Source organism: Triticum dicoccoides, chromosome 7B (genome assembly GCF_002162155.2).
Source record: "Triticum dicoccoides isolate Atlit2015 ecotype Zavitan chromosome 7B, WEW_v2.0, whole genome shotgun sequence".
Lineage (NCBI taxonomy): Eukaryota > Viridiplantae > Streptophyta > Magnoliopsida > Poales > Poaceae > Triticum > Triticum dicoccoides.
The window spans coordinates 759,631,713-759,655,646 of NC_041393.1; the positions used below are offsets into that span (position 1 = coordinate 759,631,713).

Genomic DNA, 23,934 nt, shown 5'->3' on the forward strand with positions numbered 1-23,934 from the left:
TGCTAGAGATGCTCTAAGCCTTGGCATCAACGAGAGATAACAATATGATATTTTTTACGATGGATTGTCTCCTATTTTATCGTGCGCGATCAATAACCAATTGAATTCTAATTTTAACATCCTACTTTGATATTTTTGACATTAACTATTGAATTTAACAATTTTGCATCTTGATTACCTCATTTAACAAGAAATCCGGATGTATACCCCTTTTAAAGTTTTTTAGGTTGTGGATAGTCCCTCTAGCCGTTTTATGCCCAAAAAAACATTGCTGAAGTTATGTCTAGTACTTCCGCCGTCCTAAAATAAGTGACTCAACTTTGTACTAGATTTAATACAAAGTTAGTATAAAGTTGAATCACTTATTTTGGGATGAAGGGAGAATGACACAACACCTGAAAGCAAATGCGTCAAAGAAGAATGAGGTTGACGCAATTAACAAGGAGATGTCTGACATGAAGAAGGAACTCGTGCAGGTGAATCGTTCGTACATGTGTCTACCATGGCAGGAAAAAACTATGTCTAGCTAAGCCTGTCTACTTGCTCTGGCCTCTCGCGTCGCCCCCCTCAGCGGGCAACACGGGGGAATACAACCTCCACCACCGTCGACCCTCCTCGTGCCCGTCCTCCCCTCCGCCGCCGCAGGTGGTCGGCGCCAGGCTAAGCCCGTGCGTGCGACCCGGTGGCGGAGGGCTTCCCCCCTCTTCCCAGATCCATGGGTGGTGCGGGCGCCCAGATCCGCAAAGGTGCGGACCCCACTTGCCCATGGCGGCGGGGCGTCCCAGCGGCCGCGTCAGTGGTTGTGCCTGTGGAATCGGCTAGATGCACAGGGGGCGACGGTGGCCACGGCGGCGACCCCATGGCTGGGTGGCGACACGCCTGTTGGTACGACCGGATCCGCCGGATCTGGTGACTACCGGATGGCATGGGGGTGCGGCGGCCCCACATGGCCTTCGATCTGGATGCGGTGCTGCCGACGGCTCTTCGCTGGCCTGCCGGAGCTCCAGGGGTTTCATCGTCTCCAACTCGATCTGCTCCGGTACGTGCTAGCTTCGGTCCTGGGAGACTGGTTGTCATCTCCAGGTGCTGGCTGGATCCTTCTGGTCTAGTCTGGATCCTTCTGGTCTAGTCTCCGATGGAGAAGGCAGCGGTCCGTGCACAAGAAGCTGGATGGAGTTATTCGAACAGATCTAGGTGAAAACCTTCACTTGGCTACATGCCAAAGCCGGCGATGGCGGCGCACTGCGGTGTCATTCCCTTCTTGAAGGCATCGTCGTGGAGAAGTTCTAGACCACTATCCGCTACCTCCAGGGGAAACCTTAGATCGATAGATCAGAAGACGGTGGCGCGTTTGTGTCGTTTCCCCCTTGGGGCATCATTCTTGGAGGTGTACACGGGCTCGAGGGACCAGTGGACGACGTCTTTGGTGGAGCAGTGCTTCATCATACACACTGATGGTGTCGGATCTCGATGGCATGGCGTCCTAGAGATTAGGCGTATGATGTGTGATGATGGACTCGCATAGGAGCGTGACACTGTCTGGCGTCATGGGGGCGTCTACAGCAGCTAGACCGGGCAAGGTTGATGCATCAGTACAACTCGGAAGATGGATTGGTGGCAGGTGGCGGCGACGACCTGTGAGTGTGCGCCGGACCGGTCTATGCCCCTTAACCGGATGGTGTCCGGGTTGGGGCCTCAGGTCTTAGATGTTAGGTTTGGCTGCGATGTCTGTTTGGTATTAGGCCCATACTATCAGCATCCCTTCATCACCTGGATGGGAGTAGCGATAGATGTTGCCTAGACGGTGGCTTCAGTCTTACTGATGTATTACTTTGTAAGGTCTTCTGTGAATAATAAATAAAGTAGCTGCACGCATCGTCCAGATGCGAGGCCAGGGGTCTTCCTCCTTTTCAAACAAAAAAAAAGTCGGTCTACTTGCTCGCGCTTTGTTTTTTTATGGGGGGGAGGGGGGAGGGGGGAGGGGGACGCCACATGAGAGATCGCTAAATGGGGTAAAAAAACTCACAATACTCTCGCCAAATGGGTAAAATGTATGAAAACCTATTAAATGAGATAATTTGTACAAAAGTATTAATGTAATAAGGGCTAAAACCCATAATTAACTCTTAATTATTATTTTTTGTGAGAATATTTTTGACCTATTCATCTGCAAACATAACAGTACAACGAACACAACAAATAATGAAAATTACATCCAGATATGTAGACTACCAAGCGATGAGTAAAAGCACTGAAACGAGACGAAGGCATGCCGCTGTCATCGTCCCTCCATTGCCAGAGCCGGGCAAAATTTGTTGTAGTAGAAGTCGGAAAGTCGTTGTGTTATGGCCCTATAGGACTAGCGCACCATTGCAGCAACCGTCTCCATCGAAAAGTAGCATAGATCGAAAGAATCCAACCTGAAGACACATGAAAGTAAACGAACTATGACCAGATCCGAGCAAAACCATCAAGGACCGATCCACCGGTGACACACTTAGACACGGCCACCTATGATGATAGATGCACCACTGAAACGGGGCCTAGGCAAGAAGAATCTTATTCCATCCTGAGAAAGCCGCCGCCGTCTCATCTTTCTGAGCAGGACACAAACCCTGACAAAACTCGAGAAAACATCTAAAATCGGAGCCCTCCCGCCGGTAACGGCCGGGATCCACCATGACGCGATGGCCCTAAGGTCACTGGAGACGAGGCGGACCGGCGGCAGCAACTATGCGAGGCAAAGGAACCCGACTTTTGGGGGAGGACGCGGCGCAAAAGGGACGAACTCTTACATATTTTATTGTTGATTATAGTACAACTAAAATTTATTCTCGGTTAACAGAAATTGGTGCCCCAATACACGATGGCACATGCAATACACAACGGCGACAAATTCCTTTTTGCGGAAATAAAGCACGTCGATTGAAATTTCCGGTTGTCTTATGCGTTCACATTACTGTGCACGAGTGATTTCTGGTAGGTGGCAAGCATCTTATCATAATAACGCAAGACGGCACAAATTATTTGGAGTAAACAAGAAAAACAAGGGAGATGTTCGGCGTGCATGCATCAATCTTCTCGACTGGTCCATGAGCTATAAATACTCATCCTCTGCAGCCTCCTCCTTCCACAGGACACAAGTTCAGGACTGTTGGCTGTTCTCGATCCAACTTAGACATGGCCAATCCCCCCAATTTCCATGCGGCCTCATTCGATGGGGCCGTGGAGAACACCGAGTTCAACTTCCGTAGCTTGTATTTACACCACATTTTTTCTGGACCAAATCCAACCCAAGCAGGCATCGTAAGTAAAGATGCTACCACTGGGTGGGGATCGACAGTAGTTAACAACTGGCCGATATATGATGGGGTTGGCCATGACGCAAAGCTACTGGCCCGCGCACAAGGGCTGCATATCAACGCTGGTAGTTGGCACAATTCCTTCACTATTGTGTTCGAGACTGAAAGGTATGCATGGGTACATCAAAAAAATGTTCATCTTTCATCATGTGTATAGGAATGTTGTGGTCGATCGAGTTAAGTTGCTAGTAGCAGTTTTATGTAAGGAATGTGGTCGAGTTAACGACTAAGATTTAACTTTTTATTAAGATTATATGAGACTAGTGAAAAGGGCTGATAGATCAACTATATAACATCACTTCCAATGCATTTAGGTGGCAGCCAGCTAGCTTCTGATGCTATCAGATCGTGAGGATACTTAAGTCCGTATCAGATTTTGAGGGTACTTAAGTCTGCTAACTTTTTTTTTGACACAGGTTTAAGGAAAGCACACTTCAGGTAATGGGAACATCTGTTCATGAAGGTCAGTGGTCTATTGTTGGTGGGACGGCTGACCTTGCGATGGCACGTGGTGTCATAGAGAAAAAACTACATGAGAAAAAAAATGGTGGAGACATAATCGAGCTTACCATCCATGGGTTCTGCCACATGCAGGTTAGAATGGAAGCATATTCTCATTTTTGTGTTTCAATTGATTATTTTCATGTTTATTGGCCGATCCTTTTTGTGTCGTTATTTATCCGTACAAATGCATGCAGATACCCACTCTTGTAAAGAGTGGCCCTTGGGGTGGCAATGGAGGTTCCGCTGTTGATTCAGAGAAACCCTCAAGGATAGAAAGTATCACCATCCTTTATAAAGGAATAATTGCTTCATTTGAATATACTTACATCGATTATTATGGCAACAGGCGCACATCAGGTCCTTGGGGTAGTGAGAATCCCAATTGCGCTGAGGTTTGATTATTATCATAATAGTTCTGTTGTAGCCGGGATTTCATTTACTTCAATTCCCATGTAAATGAAGAAAATAAGGGTCAGATTTTTTGCTGGCTTTTTTGGGCTTACATAATAAGCTACCCCCCTACCCAGCTTATTCTAAAAAGAAAATTTTGGTTGGGCTTCTAAAATAAGCTGGGTAGGGGCAGCTTGTTTCAGCTTATTCTAGAAGGCACCAAAAGTACTGGCCCTAATTTACTTTGCATGCATGGCCTGACTATCTACTCCATCCATTATTTTTTATAAGGTGTATTCATGTTTTTCTTAAGTCAAACTTTTCTATCATGTAAATTCTTTAATTTATTTAATGTTTATAAGATGTATTAATTGTCAAATTAGTATCATTCGATCCATCATGAATTATTTTAAAATATTTTATTTATTTCGTATTGTATATTTTGGTAGTTTTACTTAATCTTAGTCGGAGGTTGAAATGTTGGACTTAAAAAAAAAGAATCCATACACCATATAAAAAGGATTAAGGTAGTGGTATATTTGTGTAGATTATTGTTTTGTAGTAGTCGCTCAATTAGGAACTTGCAAAAATCATAAGATTACTAAGGGCATGTACAATGGTTCTATCTTAGCAATGCCACGTAGGGTAAATGGTGAGGTGGAAGAAAGAGAAATCACAAGAAAAGACTTGCCTTCTCTTATTTAAGAGAAGACAAGAGATGATCTGTTAGCACAATATGTCTCAGCATATTTTTAAGAATAACTAGTTATTAAAGATAAGGCTAAGAAATGACCCATTGTAGACATATTTTTTTGTTATCTCTAAATTAGATGCAAAATTTAAGATAAGACTGTCTTATCAATCATTGTACATGCCCTCAGTGATTATTCCATTTACTGATGTGCAGATCATGTTGGGCCCGGGGGAAATTGTGACAGCAGTGTCTGGAACGGTTATTAAACATGATACTTACGTGGGGACTAAAGTCGATGTTGTGCAGACACTCAAGTTTGTCACAAACAAGAAAACCTACGGACCTTACGGGAATCTTGACTATAATAAAGAACTTGGTACTCCTTTCAGCGCCGTTGCACCTGATGACAAAGCAATTGTTGGCTTCTTCGGGCGTACTGATGACAAATACCTAAATGCAATTGGCGTATATATTGCCTAGCTGGTCAAGAGGTTTCGTTCATTTGAGCCATATATATGTGGCTTAATTTGAGTGTTGTTCCAAATAAAATAAAAATAAGATGGTTAAAGATCTCCTGTTTTCAGTGATAATTTGTCCATGTATGCATGAGCCGGTGTGCGGGTGTATTGTGTTCTTTGAGTAATAAAGTCCCTTGGGGAATCACTTTGCTGAAACTTCTGCTGGATTGTAGCGTGTAAGAAGCTCCGTTTTGTTTTCTTTTGAAATGGGTACAGTGAAACAACGATCAAACATATTGTAGAGTACTTCAGTACTCCGGTATTGGCCTTTGGTGATGTTTCATTCGTTAGGCGTGATTAATCTTTCGGCCACGCGGTGCATGTACGCACACAGTCTTCTGGTGGATTATTCTTGCTTCAAGCCATTAACAATGTTTATTCAATGTAGAAAACTTTTCATGTTCATTAAAAAATGCTTCAAGCCATTAAAAATATTTCCAACGTGTGACTACAAAATGTTACTGTGTATTTGAAAAGTGTCCAAACCATGCATTTAAAAAAAATTGTACATCATATACTTGAAAAATGCCAAAGTGTATAATAAAAATGTTCACATGTGCTCCAAAAAAGTACATTTTAGACCAAAAAAGTAGACATAAATTCAAAAAAATGAAAACCACTAAAATGTTAAAAACCACGGAGAAACAAAAAAAAACAACGAAAAAAAGAAACAAACAAAAAATAAATAGAATGAAAAAAATAAAAAAAATAAAACCATTGAGAAAAGAAAAACCAAAGTAAAAAGAAAGAAAGAAAAAATAAATAAATGAGGTAACCAAAAAACTAGACTAAGAATGAACAAAAAATAAAACCAAAGAAATTCATGAAAAAACCAATGAAGATAAAAGAAGAAGAAAATTAAAAAATTAAAAAGAAAACCCAACCAATCGATCGCTACGAGTGGCAGCGACTACCGAGCTAAATTGGCCGACACGCTAGTGTGTTGCCCGTAGGCGATTCCTATTAGGAATCAATACGGGCGACACATAGTTGTCGCGCTTTCGAACTTGCTATCCCTCTCTTGTTGGAACTGAACCCGGACTCGTCTCCAACTAGGTCTGCCGGATTCCTGGGCTGGGCTCTTGAGATGTATTTTATTTTAATAAAAACCCAAACTCATACATAACACAAATGGGAGTTTCTCAAAATAGAGGGAAGATTTTCAGTTTCATACCTCATCACTTTGAGCAGGAAATTGTTCGGTTCTTTCTACAGCATAACACATAAAATAGTAGTGATTCGCAAAAAAGGAAGTCGATAGTACTCCCTCAAATCCTTTTTACTTTGCATATTAGATACCTTAGAAGTCAAACTTTGTAAACTTTGACCAAACTTATATTTAAAATGATCAACATCTACTATACGAAATAAATATAACATGGAAATATTTTCCATGACATAATGATATTGATTTTGCGTTATGAATGTTATTTTTTTGTATAAACATAAGGACTTTGAATTCGGACAAATCTAATATGCAGCCTGAAAAGGACAGGAGGGAGTAGTAACCCTAACAACATGTGATAGTGGTAAATAAATGTAGCAGATGCAGCACGAGGCTCATCCATGACGTGTTGGTGCTGTGATGTTTGGTGGGATCCTAGTGGGCTGAGGAGGAGAGGAAGGGCTTGTTGAGGTGGCGGTGGCGACTATAGCTGGTGCCGATGAGAACGAAGTGCAGTTGGCGGCGGCGGTGGCGGCGCTAGGATGATTACTAGCTAGGATAACTAAAACAGATACAAAAAACTTCACATAAAATGAATTTAGTCAAGTTTACTCAAACCAAGTCCTATTTAATAGTGTTTCATATTGTTTAGAAACTATTTGGTGGATTTGAAATCCGAATACAACTTCATGTTCCTGAAATGAAGGTGATCCTAGCTCTGGATCAATGAAAAGTGGGTGGAGGCACCAATGCCACTGGAGGCGAGACACATTGAAATTTTTTTCAAGTTGCGTTGAGAGTTTGAGACGTATTCAGCTTTATTGGCGTTTAAAAGAACTTACCAGGGAGGCTGGGTGTGCACAGTCGAGGCCGATGTCGTCGGTCGTCTCCGGCCACGACGTCTGGGCCTTGAAAAGCAGCCTCCAAATATCTTCGTGCGTCGTGCTGAAGAATCGCTGCAGAGTCCGCGGCCCTTCCGGATTGAACTCCCACATATGGAGAGGTCAGTGCTGGCAAGGAAGGGTCCGGTGGTATAACATCACCTGGACCACGTAAGTGAGGCTGGTGTTCTTTTCTATAATGTTCTTGGTGCGCTTTTGCAACATCAACACCTCGTCGGTCGACCCCCAGTCCAGAACCTTGTTGATATCCACGACGCGAGCCGCATTGGGGGTCCGGATCTTAACTCAGGAGTGGCCGCCCAGTTGGCGCCACGAGGTTCGGTGATGTAGAACCACTCCTGCTACCATATCTTGACAGTTTCCACGAAAGCCCCTTTGGGCCAGGTGACGTTGGGCAGTTTACTCACCATAGCACCTCCGCAGTCTGCGTGCTGCCCGTCCACCACCTTTGGCTTCACATTGAAGACTTTGAGACTGAAGCCGAAGTGGGGGGGGGAGGGGGATGCGGAGGAGCGCCTCACACACGACGATAAACGCGGAAATGTGGAGGAAGGAGTTTGGGGCTAGATCATGAAAATCTAGCCCGTAATAGAACATGAGGCCGCGGACGAAAGGGTGAAGTGGAAGCCCTAGTCCGCGGAGGAAGTGAGGGATAAATACCACTCTTTCGCCTGGCTTCGGAGTAGGGATGACCTGCTTCTTGACAGGGATCCTGCACGCGATGTCCGTACTTAGGTACCCCGCCTCTCGGAGCTCCTTGATGTACTTCTCCCTCAAGGAGGAGGCCACCCACTTGCCTTGAAAGCCGGACCCGGACATGGCAGGAGAGGTTGGCGGCAGTGGGGAGGATCGAAGATTGGGCGCTAGAGCTCGAAGATGGGAAGGCTGAGGAAGGAAGAAGGCGTGGGGTAGAAAAGATGGATCTTTACCCGCTTATATAGGCCGTCAATACCGAGCGCCTGCCCCGTAGCCTTAAAACCTCTTTTGTTCCCAATGTGGGTATGCGCCGCAGTCGGTTGGATTACCCAAATATCATTGATATGCAATCCCGTATTAAGTGGGCACGATCTCTGTTTTGACAGGACGTGCCAATGAGGCGTGGCCTTGAAACACGGAACATGGGGTGTGAAAACGGTTCAAAATGCCTAAGGGTCAAGTCTGACGCTTCGTCAAAAAAGTTGTCAGTAAAAGACACTATGCTTATTTTTTATATATCCCACCTTCGCGGCTAAGGGTTGTGTTTATTGCAAAAATTTGGATATAATTCTTTTATAGAGGAAATCCGATGTGTATTCTTTAAGGAGCCCGCCTTGTAATGCCGAAAACAATCTGAGCGCCGAATATATCATCATTGAAGACTGGTTCAGGGGCTACTGTGGGAGTCCTGGACTAGGGGATCCTCAGGCGTCCGGTCTATTGATGTAGGCCGGACTAATGGGCCGTCAAGATAAAAGACAGAAGATTATCTCTCGTGTCCGGTGGCGACTCTCACATGCGTGGATGGCAAGTATAGGTGTCCGGATATATTATTATTTTATGTAAAACCGACTTTGTACAACCCTAAGCCCCTCTGGTGTGTATATAAACCGGGGGGTTAGATCGGAGGTTGGATCACAACATTGCTAGGCTAGTTGCCTAGGGTTAGCCGAATCGATCTCGAGGTAGATCAACTCTTATAACCCCTATATCCTCAAATATAATCAAGCAAGAGTAGGGTTTTACCTCCATTAAGAGGGTCCGAACCTGGGTAAACATTGTGTCCCTTATCCGTAGTTACCATTGATCCTCAGACGCACAACTTGGGCCCCCCTACCCGAGATCTGCTAGTTTTGACACCGACAAGGAGCTCACCCGTCAAGCCTGTTTTCAATGCTTCACTCTGGGATCTTTTAGTTATCTCGCTGTAGAAAATTTATCATAGCTTATTTTGTCAAAATTTCAACATTTTATCATATTCGAACTTTTCTAGAGAATTCACGCAATAGCGTGCAACTTTCAGTTTTGAGACACCAACTCATATACTTGCAAACGAAGCATGGCGAAGGCTATCCTTGACACTTTTACTGAAATAAAAGATAAAAACATATTCTAAGTAACAAGTAGATACAACTAAAAGAAAATGACGCTCGAAGCAAAGCATATATCACATGACGAATAAAAATGTAGCTCCAAGTAAGGTTGCCGATAATGTTGAAGACGAAAGAGGGGATGCCTCCCGGGGCATCCCCAAGCTTAGTTGCTTGGGTCTTCCTTGAATATTACCTTGGGTTCTTGGGCATCCCTAGGCTTAGAGTATTGACACTCCTTATTCTCCTCATATTGATATCTTACCAAGAGTTGAAAACTTCAATCACACAAAACATAACAGAACTTGCCATGCTTGCTAAAAAAATTTGCCATGCCCGAACAACATACTTGGAAGCGACGTTCGCCAGGAGAGCATGGCAAATCAAATGTTTTTCATGTCAATTTATGTTGTCGTGAGGATGGCAAATCGAATCATAAGAATAAATCAGTATGTAGTTTTCCTTTTAAGCTCCGTGATTCCAAAAACAACTTGATCATCTGTGTCAACCCCTCCTAAAAGCAGGTTACATGTACTCACCCATGCTATTACATTTTTTTTGCAAGGACCCATCCTATTACAGTGTTTTGGTGAAATAAGATGGTGGTGTAGCCGCATAGTTGTCTGTTGTCTTGTTGACTAGTGGAAGCTTCGTGCCCTTTGTACATACTAGATTTTGTCTAGTTTTTACTAATTACTTAGACAACTATATTTCTTCTTGCTGACGTAAATTCAACAGAATTGCTCAGGAAAAGAACAAGCTACCATTCTTGCCTTATACACATGAAATCCAGGAGAGCACAACCCATGTGGTCACGTAGCAATGTTACAATATTAATGTTCTACAGTACTGCAATATTAAGTTCTACAACGTTTGTGTGTACAATCATGAATGGTCGTATAATCACTGAACATGGACAGGATCAGTGCGACAGAAGCATTGAAAATTTGTGTCTGATACGCAAATCATAGCCTTCTATTTTCACACATATATGGTCCAGTTGGTTAGCAGTCACCACCTACATCTGCACACTAAATTAAGCAACGAACCTTGTACCCTACGATCCTTCCCTTCGTATGATTCTTTGACTCGAGTCAGGTAACTTTGTGGTGCCTGACATGTGAGCCTGCCTTCAAACTGACCCACATATTAGTCATGCAAAGTCATCTGACTTAAGTCCGCATCCCTTTCCTTTCAGCCGCTTTCTTATTTCCTTCTTAAAATTTCAGTACATGCAATGCGACACATCAATAATTGCATGTTTCCAGTGTGGCGCACTTCGTGTGTGAACATCAATCAAGCTGTAACATTGCGTCAGTATCGATCAAATCAAACCAAACTCTGTTGGCAAAAAATTTATAAATCTAACCCTGATCCCAATAATTCCAACAAGGGGAACACCAAATGGGCTGAGTTCATTTCTTGGAAGGCATTCAAGGGAGTAGGCCCCCGCCACCAATGGTTTTAATGTGGCTCGTACGAGAGTCGCAATGGTATAGAGGGTTCGGGCCCAGCCCACTCAAGTACATGTCGAGGGCTGATCATAGTGGATGTTATTCATGGTGTGACGTGATATAAAGGGAGATGACTTTTTCACATGAGGTTTTCAGTCGTCTTATGTGTTCACATTCCTAGGCAGCAAGCGTCCTCTGAAAGCTTCATTTCATTTACAGATGACAATAAACACATATTATAAAACAAACTATCTCTTCTTATTATCTATTGCGGATAATGGTTCTATGCGTCTAAAATTAGGTGGTGCTTGTAAAATTAAATTTGGAAGTGCGTGACTAAAATATATTTGGTATAGTGGCGGAGAACTAGTGCCCAAGATTTCTTTTGTCATGTCACATAGCCACTCATGTCTCTCGTCGACGGACAAGCATCTGTCATTTGCTCATGTTTCTCGTCATCAATGATAAATGGTACTAGCCGAATTTTATGGCTACACCAAGTTATGTGATCGTAGCCCAACATCGTTCATTCGTGCAATTCGCCTTAGCTTGTTCCAATTCCTAACCACGGCACACCAACCCATGCCTCCACCTCCCGCCCAACCAACTCTTCTCGATGTGGACCTTGTGTTAGATTTTTATTCTAGTTCATTTGTGAATGAGCAGCAGCCGCAGAATTTGATTTTAGAATAAAGGGGGTCGATTGAATAGTAGCCATTTGATGTATGAAAATCAAATCCATTTTATGTGGAAGAAAACAAACAAATAAACTGAAAGCAATTCTCGGGCTGATGGAAACAAATTTTTGGTACATTAGAGGAAAATTTTGAGAAACTGTTTTCTCTCTCAGTTGGGCTTTAATGTTTGTTAGAGAACAAATTCAGTTACGTAGCCATGATGAGTACATCGTACGAACTAGTAGTAATTTGTGACTCAAGGACAGTCCTTTGTGATGTGAACTTGACAGGCAACCAGGTACACCATTGAAAGATGTGAATATGTTTTTTTTAATAACCAAAAGATGTGAATAAGAATGCGAGTACTTTATGACTAACTAGTAGAGTGGCCCGCTCGATGCGCGGGCTAGAATTTTATAAAGTTGAGAGAACATTTTAATTTGATTTTTCTAAATAAAAAATTCAAACGAAATGTGACCATATTAATAAAATATGAGCCTTTTCCAAACGTAGTTTTGTCGTAGGTATGTTTGGTATTCTGACCGGTATATAAGTATATATGTTATGAATTAAGCATGCACGTATCTGCTTGTTATTCATGGTATACTAACTTTTCATAATTTGTCATATTTTGCCATTTATATGTCTATCATTTTGTAGCCTTTTATCTTGTTGTTTTTTCTGAGTTTTTTATTTTAACAAAGATAGGGATATGTATATTTGCTAATGTTGTGTAAGATTTAAATACTAATCTATTAGTTGTAGATGTGTGGACATGTAATATTCGCCAATAACGTCGGACCCGTTCTATCAATTTGAGAGCCCAAATAAGTAACCTGACCTACTTTTATTGAGTGTAAGAACATAAGTATTAGAATATATGAAATTTTTAACTTGTCAGACAATGAATATATATTAGTCAACATAGGAGAGAACATTCCTAATTGCAAACTGAACATTGTAATACCTAAGTACTTGAATGTTGTCATGGGTAATAGAATAAAAAGACAGTGAATGTTAGATTAGACAAATAAATCAAAATTGTCTGCTCATCGAAAACAATATGTAGCATGCCAACAAAGCCAGGTTCAACCTTTATCAAGCCTTTTATCAAGTGGATAGGAGTAGCGACAAATGTTGCCAAGATGATGGCTTCATACATACTGATGTATTACTTTGTAAGGTCTTTGTGAATAATCTTCTATATCTAAATAGCTAGCCCTGACTAATCTATTTCTCTCAACATGCAAGCATGACACATCATCAAACAACATGCAATAGAAAAGGCCCACCTCAAGATTCAATGAAAAATAGAAAATGGTTCATCTCAACATGCGAACATGTGTGATATATTGAATAAATATTTTACGAAAATAGAATAATCAAATACACTAAACCGTATGTATTTTTAGTTTTAGCTCACATGTTATTTTTCCGAATATTCTTATTTCCATAAAATCAGTATCTTAGACTTATATTGCAAATATTCCTGCAATCGCGTGCGAGACATCATCTAGTTAATAATAAGGTGGGTGCATGCATTGCCCAGATGCAAAGGCCAGGGTTCTTCCTCATTTTCTAAAAAAAGCAGAAAAAAGAACTGGATGGACACTCAGTTTTTCAGTGCCCTTTTTCCACTTACCCATCCCGTGTGTTTGATGCAGTAATTTTTTAAATTTTTTTTTTGAGGAAGGAAATCTTGATGCAGTATTTCTTACTAGCCATGGGGTTTAATAACTGATGGACACGGAGCAAGTTCATATAGGAATAGAAAAGAACTGGATGTTACTCTTTCTTTATTTTGGTTGATGAAATGCATGTTAGTTATGCTGGTCGTATGTCAAGCTGTAACATTGCGTGCATCAGGATGTATCAGATTCAGTGTAAACACGAGCAGTTATAGTTCACCGAATAATTAGCCATCCAGATCCAGATCCAGTGGCAAGGCAGCCGTGAGCGTGAGCGAAATGCATCCAAGGGAGGGAGTAGGACTAGGAGATGGGCCTTGCCAGCATCATCATCAGTGGCCATTGTACGACCGCGGCAGCAACGTGGTACACGAGGGGGGCCAACAGGGTTAATAACTTGGTGAGATTCAGAAACAGTGCACAGAGCAATAATCGTACTAGATACCAGTAGTAGGACCTGAGAGCATCTCCAGCTGTTGGCCCTCTAGGAGGCGTAAAAATCGCCGCCTGGAGGCGAGCCGGCGATATAATCGGCGCTGGGGCAGTTGGGCACCTAGCCGTCGCCCCCAGGCGCCGATATTGGCCAATTTTGGCACAAATGTGCCCGCTTTTCGCCCCACTCTCGGCGAAAAATGGCCCGATTCGCGTCGATATCGGGCCATATTTGGCATGGTACGGCGTCAATTGTCAACATAATAATTTTTTATCACATAGTTCATCACAGAAAATCAATAGAAATCAAATAGTGGCCTGTCTTTTCCGGCGAAGAATGGCCTATCCAGCGGAGGTGGGCGTGGGCGGCGCCGGGATCGGCAGGGTGGCGCCCTAGCGCGGGGGAGGGGGGGAGGCGAATCTGGACGATCGGCTTCACTTTTGGCCTGGCAGTGTGGCCCAGGCGGGGTTTTCCCTTGCGCCGGAGCCCCCGAGCGCCCCCTAGTGCGCCGGGTTCGGCCTGCGATCGCTGGTCCCAAAATCGGGCCGAGCCAGCAGACTTCGGCGTCTTGGGGGCGCGACGAGGGTTTTTTCGGTGCCGGCACTAAAAAGTCGCCTAGGGTGGCCTGTTGGGGGCGCGGCTGGAGATGCTCTAAGCCAGGCTGTAAAAAACAGGTGCAGCAGTAGTGTTGATAATACGCGTACTACTCCCTCCGTTTCTAATTATAAGTCTTCGTGGAGATTCCACTATGGACCATATACGGACGGATGTATTTTGGAGTGTAGATTCACTTATTTAATAACATGTAGATTCAGACGGAGCGTATATGCATGTTGCATTGGTCCACGGACACAAACGCTGGTAGTGGTCGACATGACACGAGCCCTTCCTCAGTCCGGTCCACGGGGAAAGGCAATCGCGGAATGTGAAAGCTGTCAAATCGGATGGTGGCGGTCACAACAAAGTGAAAAGATGCTCTTTATTCTTCTTCTTTCTTTGCTGGATGCAGATTTTTGAACTCGGATAGTGGCGATCAGTGTTAATAACATGCATGTTGTGTTCATCGTGGTGGTTCGCACACATTGGTAGTCGACATCTTTTTCCTTCAGAAAAGGAAGATTATCCAAGTCCTCTAGATCGTTAGGATGAACATAACCATTTATTAGACAAGAGTCAAGTATCAAGCTCCAATACTCAGTACAAAAAGTTGAAAGGCCATAGTTGGTGAAAATATGAATATATGCCTACGGATAGCCTACTATTAGACGAAAACGCAATAGCATTATACTATGATCAGTTCCGACTTGACCCTGCCTTTTTGGGAGCATGGTGAGACCGTCGGAATAGCCGCCACCATACTATAATCAGTCGTGCATACGGAGGGTTCATTGCATTTATTTATTTATTTATTTTAAGGGTGTGTATGTTAATTTTTTGCCATATTAGCTTCTTACAATCAGGCCCCACTTGCCAGAAAGCGATCAAGTGGGCCAAATCACCCGATCGGTGCTTTTTGCAAAAGGATTATTAGGAACATGGTGATTTTTGCAACGGATTGGCGACTTGATGGTTTTTTGCAAAGCTAGCCGGTAATGTGGTAGTTTTGTGCGATTAACTCGACGGTGTCTGTAATAATACTCTCTATCACGTATACAAGAATAATTATATGCGAGTACAACTTCAAGCACCATCCACTCAATAACAACATTATTGTTTTTAGGTTGTCCGTAAAAATCCTAGACATATTATCTTCAATTCTCTTCTTTATTTTTTTCTCCACACCACACCACCACAATTCGTACGTGGCAACTTTTAGAGACAAAGAGAGAAAGAGTTGGAGGGAAGGGGATTTTTCTCTCCTGTAGGATTTTTAACCCTACATTTTTCCTATTCCAACGTTTTCATATATATTTTTGTACAATCAGAAGTCCTTAATAAATTTGGATTGGACAGTACTACCTCCGTCCTAGTTTATTGATGCTTCTTGTATTTTGTGTCAAATTTTGACCAAAGATTTAACTAACAAAACATTAGTGCATGTCATAAAAAATAATCGAATCGAATAATATTATTTTTTATGACACATTTTGTTAGTTAAATCTACGGTCAAAATTTGGCACGATGAAGACCAATATACCACGACGAAGGTAGTACTCCAGTACTCCACTAGCACTTGAAAACGTAGACGCTTCTTCCCAACACTCCCATGCAGGATTAATATATACTCCCTCCGTTCCTAAATATAAGTCTTTTTAGAGATTTCAATACGGACTACATACGGAGCAAAATGAGCGAATCTACACTCTAAAATATGTCTATATGCATTCGTATGTAGTTCTTACTAAAATCTCTAAAAAGACTTATATTTAGGAACAGAGGGAGTACTACTATACGCTATTGCATGCAGGTTGCGTGTGTGGAGCATGCAGCTGGGACTGCGGCTCCGGAGCAGTACTGGAAGTCTCTTCTTCCCAACACTCCCATGCCAAGCTCCCTCTTTCAGCTCCTCAACGCGTCGTCGGTGAGCGCCAGTGTGGGGGCGGAGCATCAGAAGCCCAGGGGCACCACGGTGGGCGTTCGCACCCGCTTCAGATACCACACATACCTCATGGGCACAACGGAGGTGCACGCCGACCCCAGTGTCGCGCTCTTCTTCCTGGAGAAGGACCTGCAGATGCGCACCGGCCAAAAAAAGTTGATGAAGGTCGATTTCATGGCCACCCGGGGGGCAGGAGACAAGTTTTTGCTGCGAAGCGAGGCCGACGCCATCCCATTCACCACCGAGAAGCTCCCACAAATCCTTAGCCGCTTCTCCGTGAAGCCGGGCTCCCTTGAGTCGTCGGAGATGGCGCAGACGCTTCAAGACTGCGAAGCGCGGGCGGCCCAAGGTGAGCAGATGTGGTGCGCCACGTCTCTGGAGTCCATGATCGACTTCGCCATGTCAAGCCTCGGGAGCAACGAGCTGAGGGCCATGTCCACCGCCGTTGGCAAGGAGGGAACACCGATGCAGGAGTACACATTGACCGGCGTGACGCACCCCGTCGCTGACCAGCTCGTGGTCTGCCACATGGAGCCGTACGCATACGCCGTGTTCGCATGCCACCTGACACGGGCGACGAGGGCGTACATAGTGTCGATGGCCGGTGAGGACGGCACGGACGTCGAGGCCGTCGCGCTGTGCCACGCGGACACGGCCGGCTGGAACCCAACGCACGTCGCCTTCCAGGTGCTCAAGGTGAAGCCCGGCACTGTGCCGGTCTGCCACCTGGTGCCACAGGACCACGTCGTCTGGACCCGCAGCCGTACGCTTGCTACCTATTTGGATGCCTGAGTTGGCTACGTTCTATCCGAGTGAGAAGTGGCATGTGTACCCTGGCCTGCATGACGCATAGCGTGCATGTAGCCGTTATTTGAAGATCTATCTTGGGTTTCATCGTTTGGTAAAATTTATTTTTTTTTCAGAGAGTTACATTGGGGTTTCTCTTTTTTCAAAATGTATCATCATGTCGCACTTTCTACCAGCAATAAAAATAAACTTATTGGGATTCCTTTGTAAGCTATTTTCACAAGATTCTTTTCTTTGTTTCGGAGTGTATTTTTAATATTTCGTAATGCTTATTTGAATGTCAGCAATATCCATGCATGAATAATTACACGTTATAGAGCACTAGTCATCTACCGCACGACCTAGATTTCTTAGGGACTAGTAGTCATGGTTTGTCATAAATCCATTCACCGTGCAAATTAAGCAAGAACATGATTTGGCTATATGTTTTGATTGCTTCCCTTTCCTTTACTCCTACTTCCAACCGGCCTCTACATTGTTAGGATGCACACAACCAACATCAACGTACACGCACACAATCACACTGGCAACCAGCAAAGTCATACAAGACCGAAAGCTATGCCATGATGGAGTAATAAAAAAGGATAAACTCCAAAGCGATCAAAACTTTGGCACCTCTCATATTCGTGTGTCTCTATTACATCGTATGTACTGGTCTTTGAAATGGAGCACTGCAGTTTGCAGGCAGCACCTGCTTGCATTGCATGGTAAAATTTGGAAAACACAGGGTATAGCCGATTATTTGAACCAGGGATGAATTCTTATTAGTTTCTGCTATACATAAATCTATGGATGTGCGTTTTTGTTTTAGCTTAGAGTATGATGATTGCCCTAACCTTCAAGATGTGGAAATGTTTCAGGTCTCAGATCATATATAGAAGTCTTTTCGGTGGTCCCTTCGAGCATCGGCCAGATTCACTTGTGTGCGCACTGGCTAAGTTCCTAGTGACTGGGTAGCTTTTGGTTCATGAGATTAACTATTTGGGAGGAATAGTAGTTTATCCTCTGGTATGTTGATCTATCTGAGCAGTATATGGTGTAGACAACACACCTTATTTCGCTCTGTTTCCTTAACCTTTTCTTTCTTCTGAAAATCTTGATGCTTAAACAACATGTTTCATTCTTGCAGTATTGGAACAGGTTCATTACTTGTGCACACGGTGCATAGCACCACGGACCGCCAACTACGCCTTTTGCATATTATTACCATTCAAAAAAGAAAAAAAGAAACATCTAGTGCAGATTGTGCAGACTGCATGTATACTGTGATGTTTCGTTGGCGTCTACCAGAGCTTATGGAGGAGGAAGCTACTAGAGTATGACTCTGTCTCGCGCCTCCTCCTTGGCCACTCCACACCGCCAGTGTCCCTCCAGCCTCCGCACCCCCTGCAATCTGCTCTGCCCATTGCCACGCCAGGCCCGTGCTCCCCATTCATAACATCTTCCTCCGCCTCCTCTCTTCTCCTCCCCTTCCTTGTTACAGTAGTTGTTACTGCACATGCTGATTCAGTTCTATGTGCAGAGTATGGTAGCCGCAGCAAGTCGAACGACAATTTCCATACTCACCTGCTGAACTTTGCCGAGCTCCGCCGCTGTCAGTAAGGCTGCATTACATGATCACCATTTTCCAGCTTCACGTCCACCTTCTCAATGACATGCTCAGTATTCTGGCACGCATAAGGAAACAACACGGTAAGTAAAAGCAAGTAGAAAGGGCTCCAAGGTACTCCCTCTGTCCCATAATATAAGAGCGTTTTTGACACTACTACTTATATTATGGGACGGAGGGAGTATTTCCCAGCACCCAGATCGCATACATCCTAGTGGCGGCACAACTCTTGAGGTGGGAAACAAAGCACTGAGCCACTAGGCAGACCTTCAGGGGATATTAAAGCATAAGTCAAGACAATGCGAATGTACGATATATCACAAAACCAAACATAGGCGCCTTAAACTTTATGCTTTTTGCAGTTCAGCGGGAGGAAAAAAAACATCTTCCATAAACCTCCCCTGCCACCTGACCCATTTGAGAGCAAGTATCTAGATGAACAGTTTGTTATTGTCATGTCAGATACTTCCTCCGTTTCTAAATATAAGACCTTTTAGAGATTTCAATACGGACTACCCCAGCCCCCATTGTGGTTACTACTTAGGCTCTCTCAGGTTTCTTATAAGGTGGTTCTAGTTTTGCATTGCTTTGAAACAAAGGAAAAAGAACGAGCATTAATTTGCATTGCCAGGCGGGAGAGAATTAAGCTAAGCTATAATTATGTCAAAGTCTACATAAGTTTGGCTGCGTAAGAGAAATGACTTACAAAGCAGACCCCAACGAAAAGTTAGACGGTTGGGATGGGCGTTCGATGCTAGCTCCAGCAAATCAGCCACTTTCTTCACTGCTGGCGAGCAGTTTTCTTCAGACCAAAGACAAGCATCAACCTTCTGAAGTGAAGGGAGGTGTTGCATGTCGACATCCAAATCACCAGCTGCAATGTGCGACACGCGGGCATAGAAGCTAAGGGATTCAAGCATGGGCATAGATCCTCGTGGAAACATAGATGGCCCCGTCTGAAAATTATCGAATACGCACTGCCTCAGGAAGGGGAATGCATCATTGCCAATGATGAACCTTTCGACAGAAGTGTGCATTGGTCTTTGGTGGTTCCCAGCCAGAGAGAACGAAGAGCGGGAAATTTCCCAAGGATCTGAATGTCGACCTCCAGCCTCACTCTATCCACTACTACATGCAAACAGGAGAGAACGGGAAACAATGATGAAGTAAAACATCTAGGCAATGTTGAGGTACAGTGATAAAAATAAAAGGCGTGGAGGTGTGGAGGGGGCACCCATCTGTCCCAGCTGTCATCAAACCTTGCATCCCCACAAAGAAAACTAGTTAATTTATGCAATTTCCGCAGATTGGCCAAGGACACCACCAAAGAATTACAAACACTCTCGTCGTCTCCCTCCCACCAAAGACCAAGCACACTCAGCTCCGCCAGCTTTCCTAGTTCTTTCTCAATCGCATCAGTACCACCCACCATAACTTCATTCAGCTCTTCTAAGGACACCAAATTCCCTATCTCAACTGGTAATCTCACTGTAATATCAACATAGAGGCACATTAAATGTCCTAGCCGACCAACACTGGATGGCATCACCATACACGTTCTTAAGTTCATTGTTTGCAAAAATTGCAGCTTTCCTATTCCCATGGGCAGAACGTCAACAAATGTACCTTCTAGCCCGAGGTACCTCAGATGTAATAAATTCTCAGCATACCTAAGATCAATCTGTTGGCTGCTTTTCTGAAGATTACAACCTTCTAAATCCAATACACGCAGAACATGGAAGTTTGAAAGAGTCTGGATCATATCAACACCAGTTCTAAAGAGAGTAACAGACCTTAACTTTGACATACTTATGGCATTGACCTGATGGGTGGTGTGCTTTGACATGCTATTCTGAAATGATACCCTGCGAACCATGCTATCTGAATTACTTTTCCTTTTCTTAGTACCATCCAATATAGTAACAAAATTTTCTACGGTAGATAGAGAACATATGAGATCAAGTACCATATCATGTACGAGACAACTTCGCACCCTACCATGAAAATCAACATATGATGGCTGGATCAAGTTTCTGTTTATCAGCTCAGTGAAGTATCTCTCTCCAAGCTCAAATAGTCTAATGTCTTGTTCTCCACCTTGGATAAAGCCTTCGGCTATCCACTTCCATATCAACCGGTCTCTATCTATCTCAAAATCTTCTGGAAATATACTGAGATATAATAAACAAGTCCTTAGATAACAAGGTAGATCATAATAACTAAAGGATAGTATTCTCTGCATATCCTTCGCAGTACCACCTTCTTCAAGTCCACGACCAATAGAACTCAGTAAGTTATCCCATTGATACTTTGGCTTTATCTGCTGATCATTACTGGCTAACAGACTGGCTATAGTAATGATGGCTAGTGGCACGCCACCACATTTCTTCAAAATCTCTCTAGATACTTGCTCCAGTTCAACAGGACATTCACTTCCTTGAGGGAATATTCTTTTGTAGAAGAGCCTTTTGGAGAGGGCAGGCCTGGCGCAGTGGTGAAGTCCTCCCCACTTGTGCCAAGAGGTCCTGGGTTCGAACCAGCCTCTCTGCATTGCACTTTGCAGGGGTAAGACTAGGTTCCTATAATCCCTCCCCAGACCCCACCTTGTGTGGGAGCTTCTATGCACTGGGTCTGTCCTTAAGAGCCTTTTGGAGTCATCATTATCAAGAGATTTCATCTTATGAATAATATCATCACAAGATGGGCAACATGCTTCGGAGACACTGGTTATGCGAGTTGTTATTATTACTTGACTACCAAGATCGCTTTTAGGCAAAGCACACTTGATAATTTCCCATGCATCCTCACTCCAAATGTCATCAATGACAATTAAGTACCTGTGGATTTTCTAGAACATTAGATCAAAGTATAAATGAAGACGTACGTTACCAGGTTTCTATTTATCTAAGTTTCCTTGAAGGATTTTGTAGAACATTAGATCAAGTATAAATGAAGACGTACGTTACCAGGTTTCTATTTATCTAAGTTTCCTTGGAGGTATATCTTAGCAAAGATGTGATGGTGGCCTTAGAATTTATATCAATGAATGCATACCTCTTATCCTGAAGAAACACTCTCAGCTCATTCATGAGTTGTTCATGGTCCCTAATGGCTTCGTTGATGTTCGCAAACTTACTACTGTCTAGTCCATACAACATATTCTTGAAAATCTTTGTTATGTCGGGATTCCGTGACACCGAAACAAACACGCCACAGTCGAACTGCTTTATGATCTTGTCATACACTGCTTTGGTAAGCGTTGTCTTGCCCAATCCACCAAATCCAACAATAGAGAGTGTCTTGAGCTGCTGCTTAGACATGTCATCCCCATTAAAAAGCTTCTCAATCACCTCATCCCGCCTATCCTCAATGCCTACAAGCTCTGTGACATCCCTGTACACAGCCTTGAGGCGAGGATCAATGGCATTCGCTACACCATCCGTGGATGCCACAAGATCGTACCTCTGACGGAGCTCACCCAGCTGGTTGGCGAGCTCCTGGGCGTCGTGGATGGCGCCGGAGATCTGATGCAGAGCCTTGCCATTGGTGAACAACTTCTTGGTCCTCTTAAAGAACTTCTTGACTCTGTTCTTCAAGTTGTTGGGGCCGAGTTCAACTTGGCTGCCGTCGCACACCCGGACCATATAGGCGTCCACGGCGTCCTCCATGTTGTAGGAGAGCTCCCGGACCTTGCCCGCCCAGATCCGGACCTGCGGGTGGAGCTCGTCCGCCGGCACGTCGCCGACCTTGGAGAGGACGACGTACATCAGCTCCAGCTCCGTGGTGAGGGACTGGACGCCCTTCTTCACGCGGCTGCTCAGGGTGAGCTCGGCCACGAGCAGGTCCCCGAGCTTGTGGAGGAGGGGGCTCAGGGCCCCGGTCGCGACCTGCATTGCTCTGCTCGATCCGATCTGCCGGCGGCTCTCCGGCGGCTGGTCTCCAACGGGGATGGTGAGGTGAACTGGTGGCTAGTGTATCGCTAGGCTAGGTAGTAGAGGGCACAGGCAAGATCCCTCCGGCGGCCGGCGGGAGTGGTGTGGTTTGCTCCCAGTCCCAGATCTGGCGAGTGGCGAGGTGGGAGCTGTGTTTTGATTTTCGGTTTGTGTTTTTTTTCGTCTTTGGCCGAAATGGCCGAATTTCGGAAATTTTAAATTTTTCGGCAAAATCTCGGACGAAATTTCAAAATCAAAATTTGAAAATTTGGCCAAAATTTGGCTGAAATTCGGCCGAAATTCAAACAAGATTTGAAATAAAACAGGCCATAAATATAGCAGCGCAACAACCATCAGGTTTGATCATGTAAATTTCAGCAAATAAGCTCTAGGGATTAATAAAACTGCATCTGTTCAACATAACAGGCACACATTAGTTATAAAGTGGCCTCCAACATAACCCTTAACAGTCCAACATCAGTTCAACCATCACAGCATAGTTCAGAGTTTAAATAGTCCAGTACAGCCAACAGACTTAAAGTATTACACATAGAAACAACAGCTCCAAAAGGCAACTATCAAAGTATGACATTGAAACAGCAGCTCCAAGCTTGCCTACATCCAAAAGCTTCTTGATATCTTTGGTTATTCTTCAAGTGCCATTTCTGGTTTAGAGAAAACAGAGGAAGGGTCAGGATGGAGGTAGTTCTGCATCAGAATTATTTTCTGTCACTTTGTGCATTAAAAATAAAATGGACTAACAGGACAAGTGGCTAGTAGAACAATAGTCAAATTTATGCATGCTCATGAATCAAATAACAAATCTACTACAGCAATATAGTTTTTTATTCACCAAAAAGCTTAGGAGCAAAGGTTAAATGCCTCCATACGGTTTTTACTCCAGCACAACAAAACTCTAAGGATACAAAGAAAGCAACATAGACACAAACAGCCCACTGTTGGCTTGGACTAGCCATTTGTCAATTGTCATGCAAAAGGAAAATCCGCGGTGAAAAATGTGAATCAAAATTCATGCATAAGCTCAAACATATTGCAGGACAAATACAGTGGTTAATATACCTATAAAACAGCAGCTCCAAGCTTGCATACATCCAAAAGCTTCTTGATATCCTTAGTTCTTCATGTGGCATTTCTAGTTCATATAGAGAAAACAAAGAAAGGATCAGGATGGAT

General features: G+C 43.7%; 3 protein-coding genes across 3 annotated transcripts; 2 read left to right on the top strand and 1 right to left on the bottom strand.

The window, feature by feature from the left end:
- Positions 1-3,149: 3,149 nt before the first annotated feature.
- On the top strand, positions 3,150-5,624 carry LOC119335971. The gene is made up of 4 exons (XM_037608011.1): positions 3,150-3,470; positions 3,779-3,956; positions 4,061-4,258; positions 5,164-5,624. Exons 1-4 carry the CDS (start codon positions 3,181-3,183, stop codon positions 5,428-5,430), a joined length of 933 nt encoding a protein of 310 aa, XP_037463908.1. The 5' UTR covers positions 3,150-3,180; the 3' UTR covers positions 5,431-5,624.
- A 10,630-nt stretch (positions 5,625-16,254) lies between these two features.
- On the top strand, positions 16,255-18,801 carry LOC119339725 (BURP domain-containing protein 3-like). The gene is made up of 3 exons (XM_037611673.1): positions 16,255-17,155; positions 18,329-18,339; positions 18,490-18,801. The coding sequence occupies exons 1-3, from the start codon at positions 16,255-16,257 to the stop codon at positions 18,799-18,801; spliced, it is 1,224 nt and encodes a 407-aa protein (XP_037467570.1).
- Positions 18,802-20,282: 1,481 nt separating this feature from the next.
- Positions 20,283-22,805, bottom strand: LOC119335769 (disease resistance protein RGA5-like). The gene is made up of 5 exons (XM_037607845.1): positions 21,863-22,805; positions 21,454-21,645; positions 20,775-21,273; positions 20,479-20,561; positions 20,283-20,401 (listed from the first exon to the last, which is right to left on the bottom strand). The coding sequence occupies exons 1-5, from the start codon at positions 22,699-22,701 to the stop codon at positions 20,305-20,307; spliced, it is 1,710 nt and encodes a 569-aa protein (XP_037463742.1). The 5' UTR covers positions 22,702-22,805; the 3' UTR covers positions 20,283-20,304.
- Between the last annotated feature and the right edge of the window lie 1,129 nt (positions 22,806-23,934).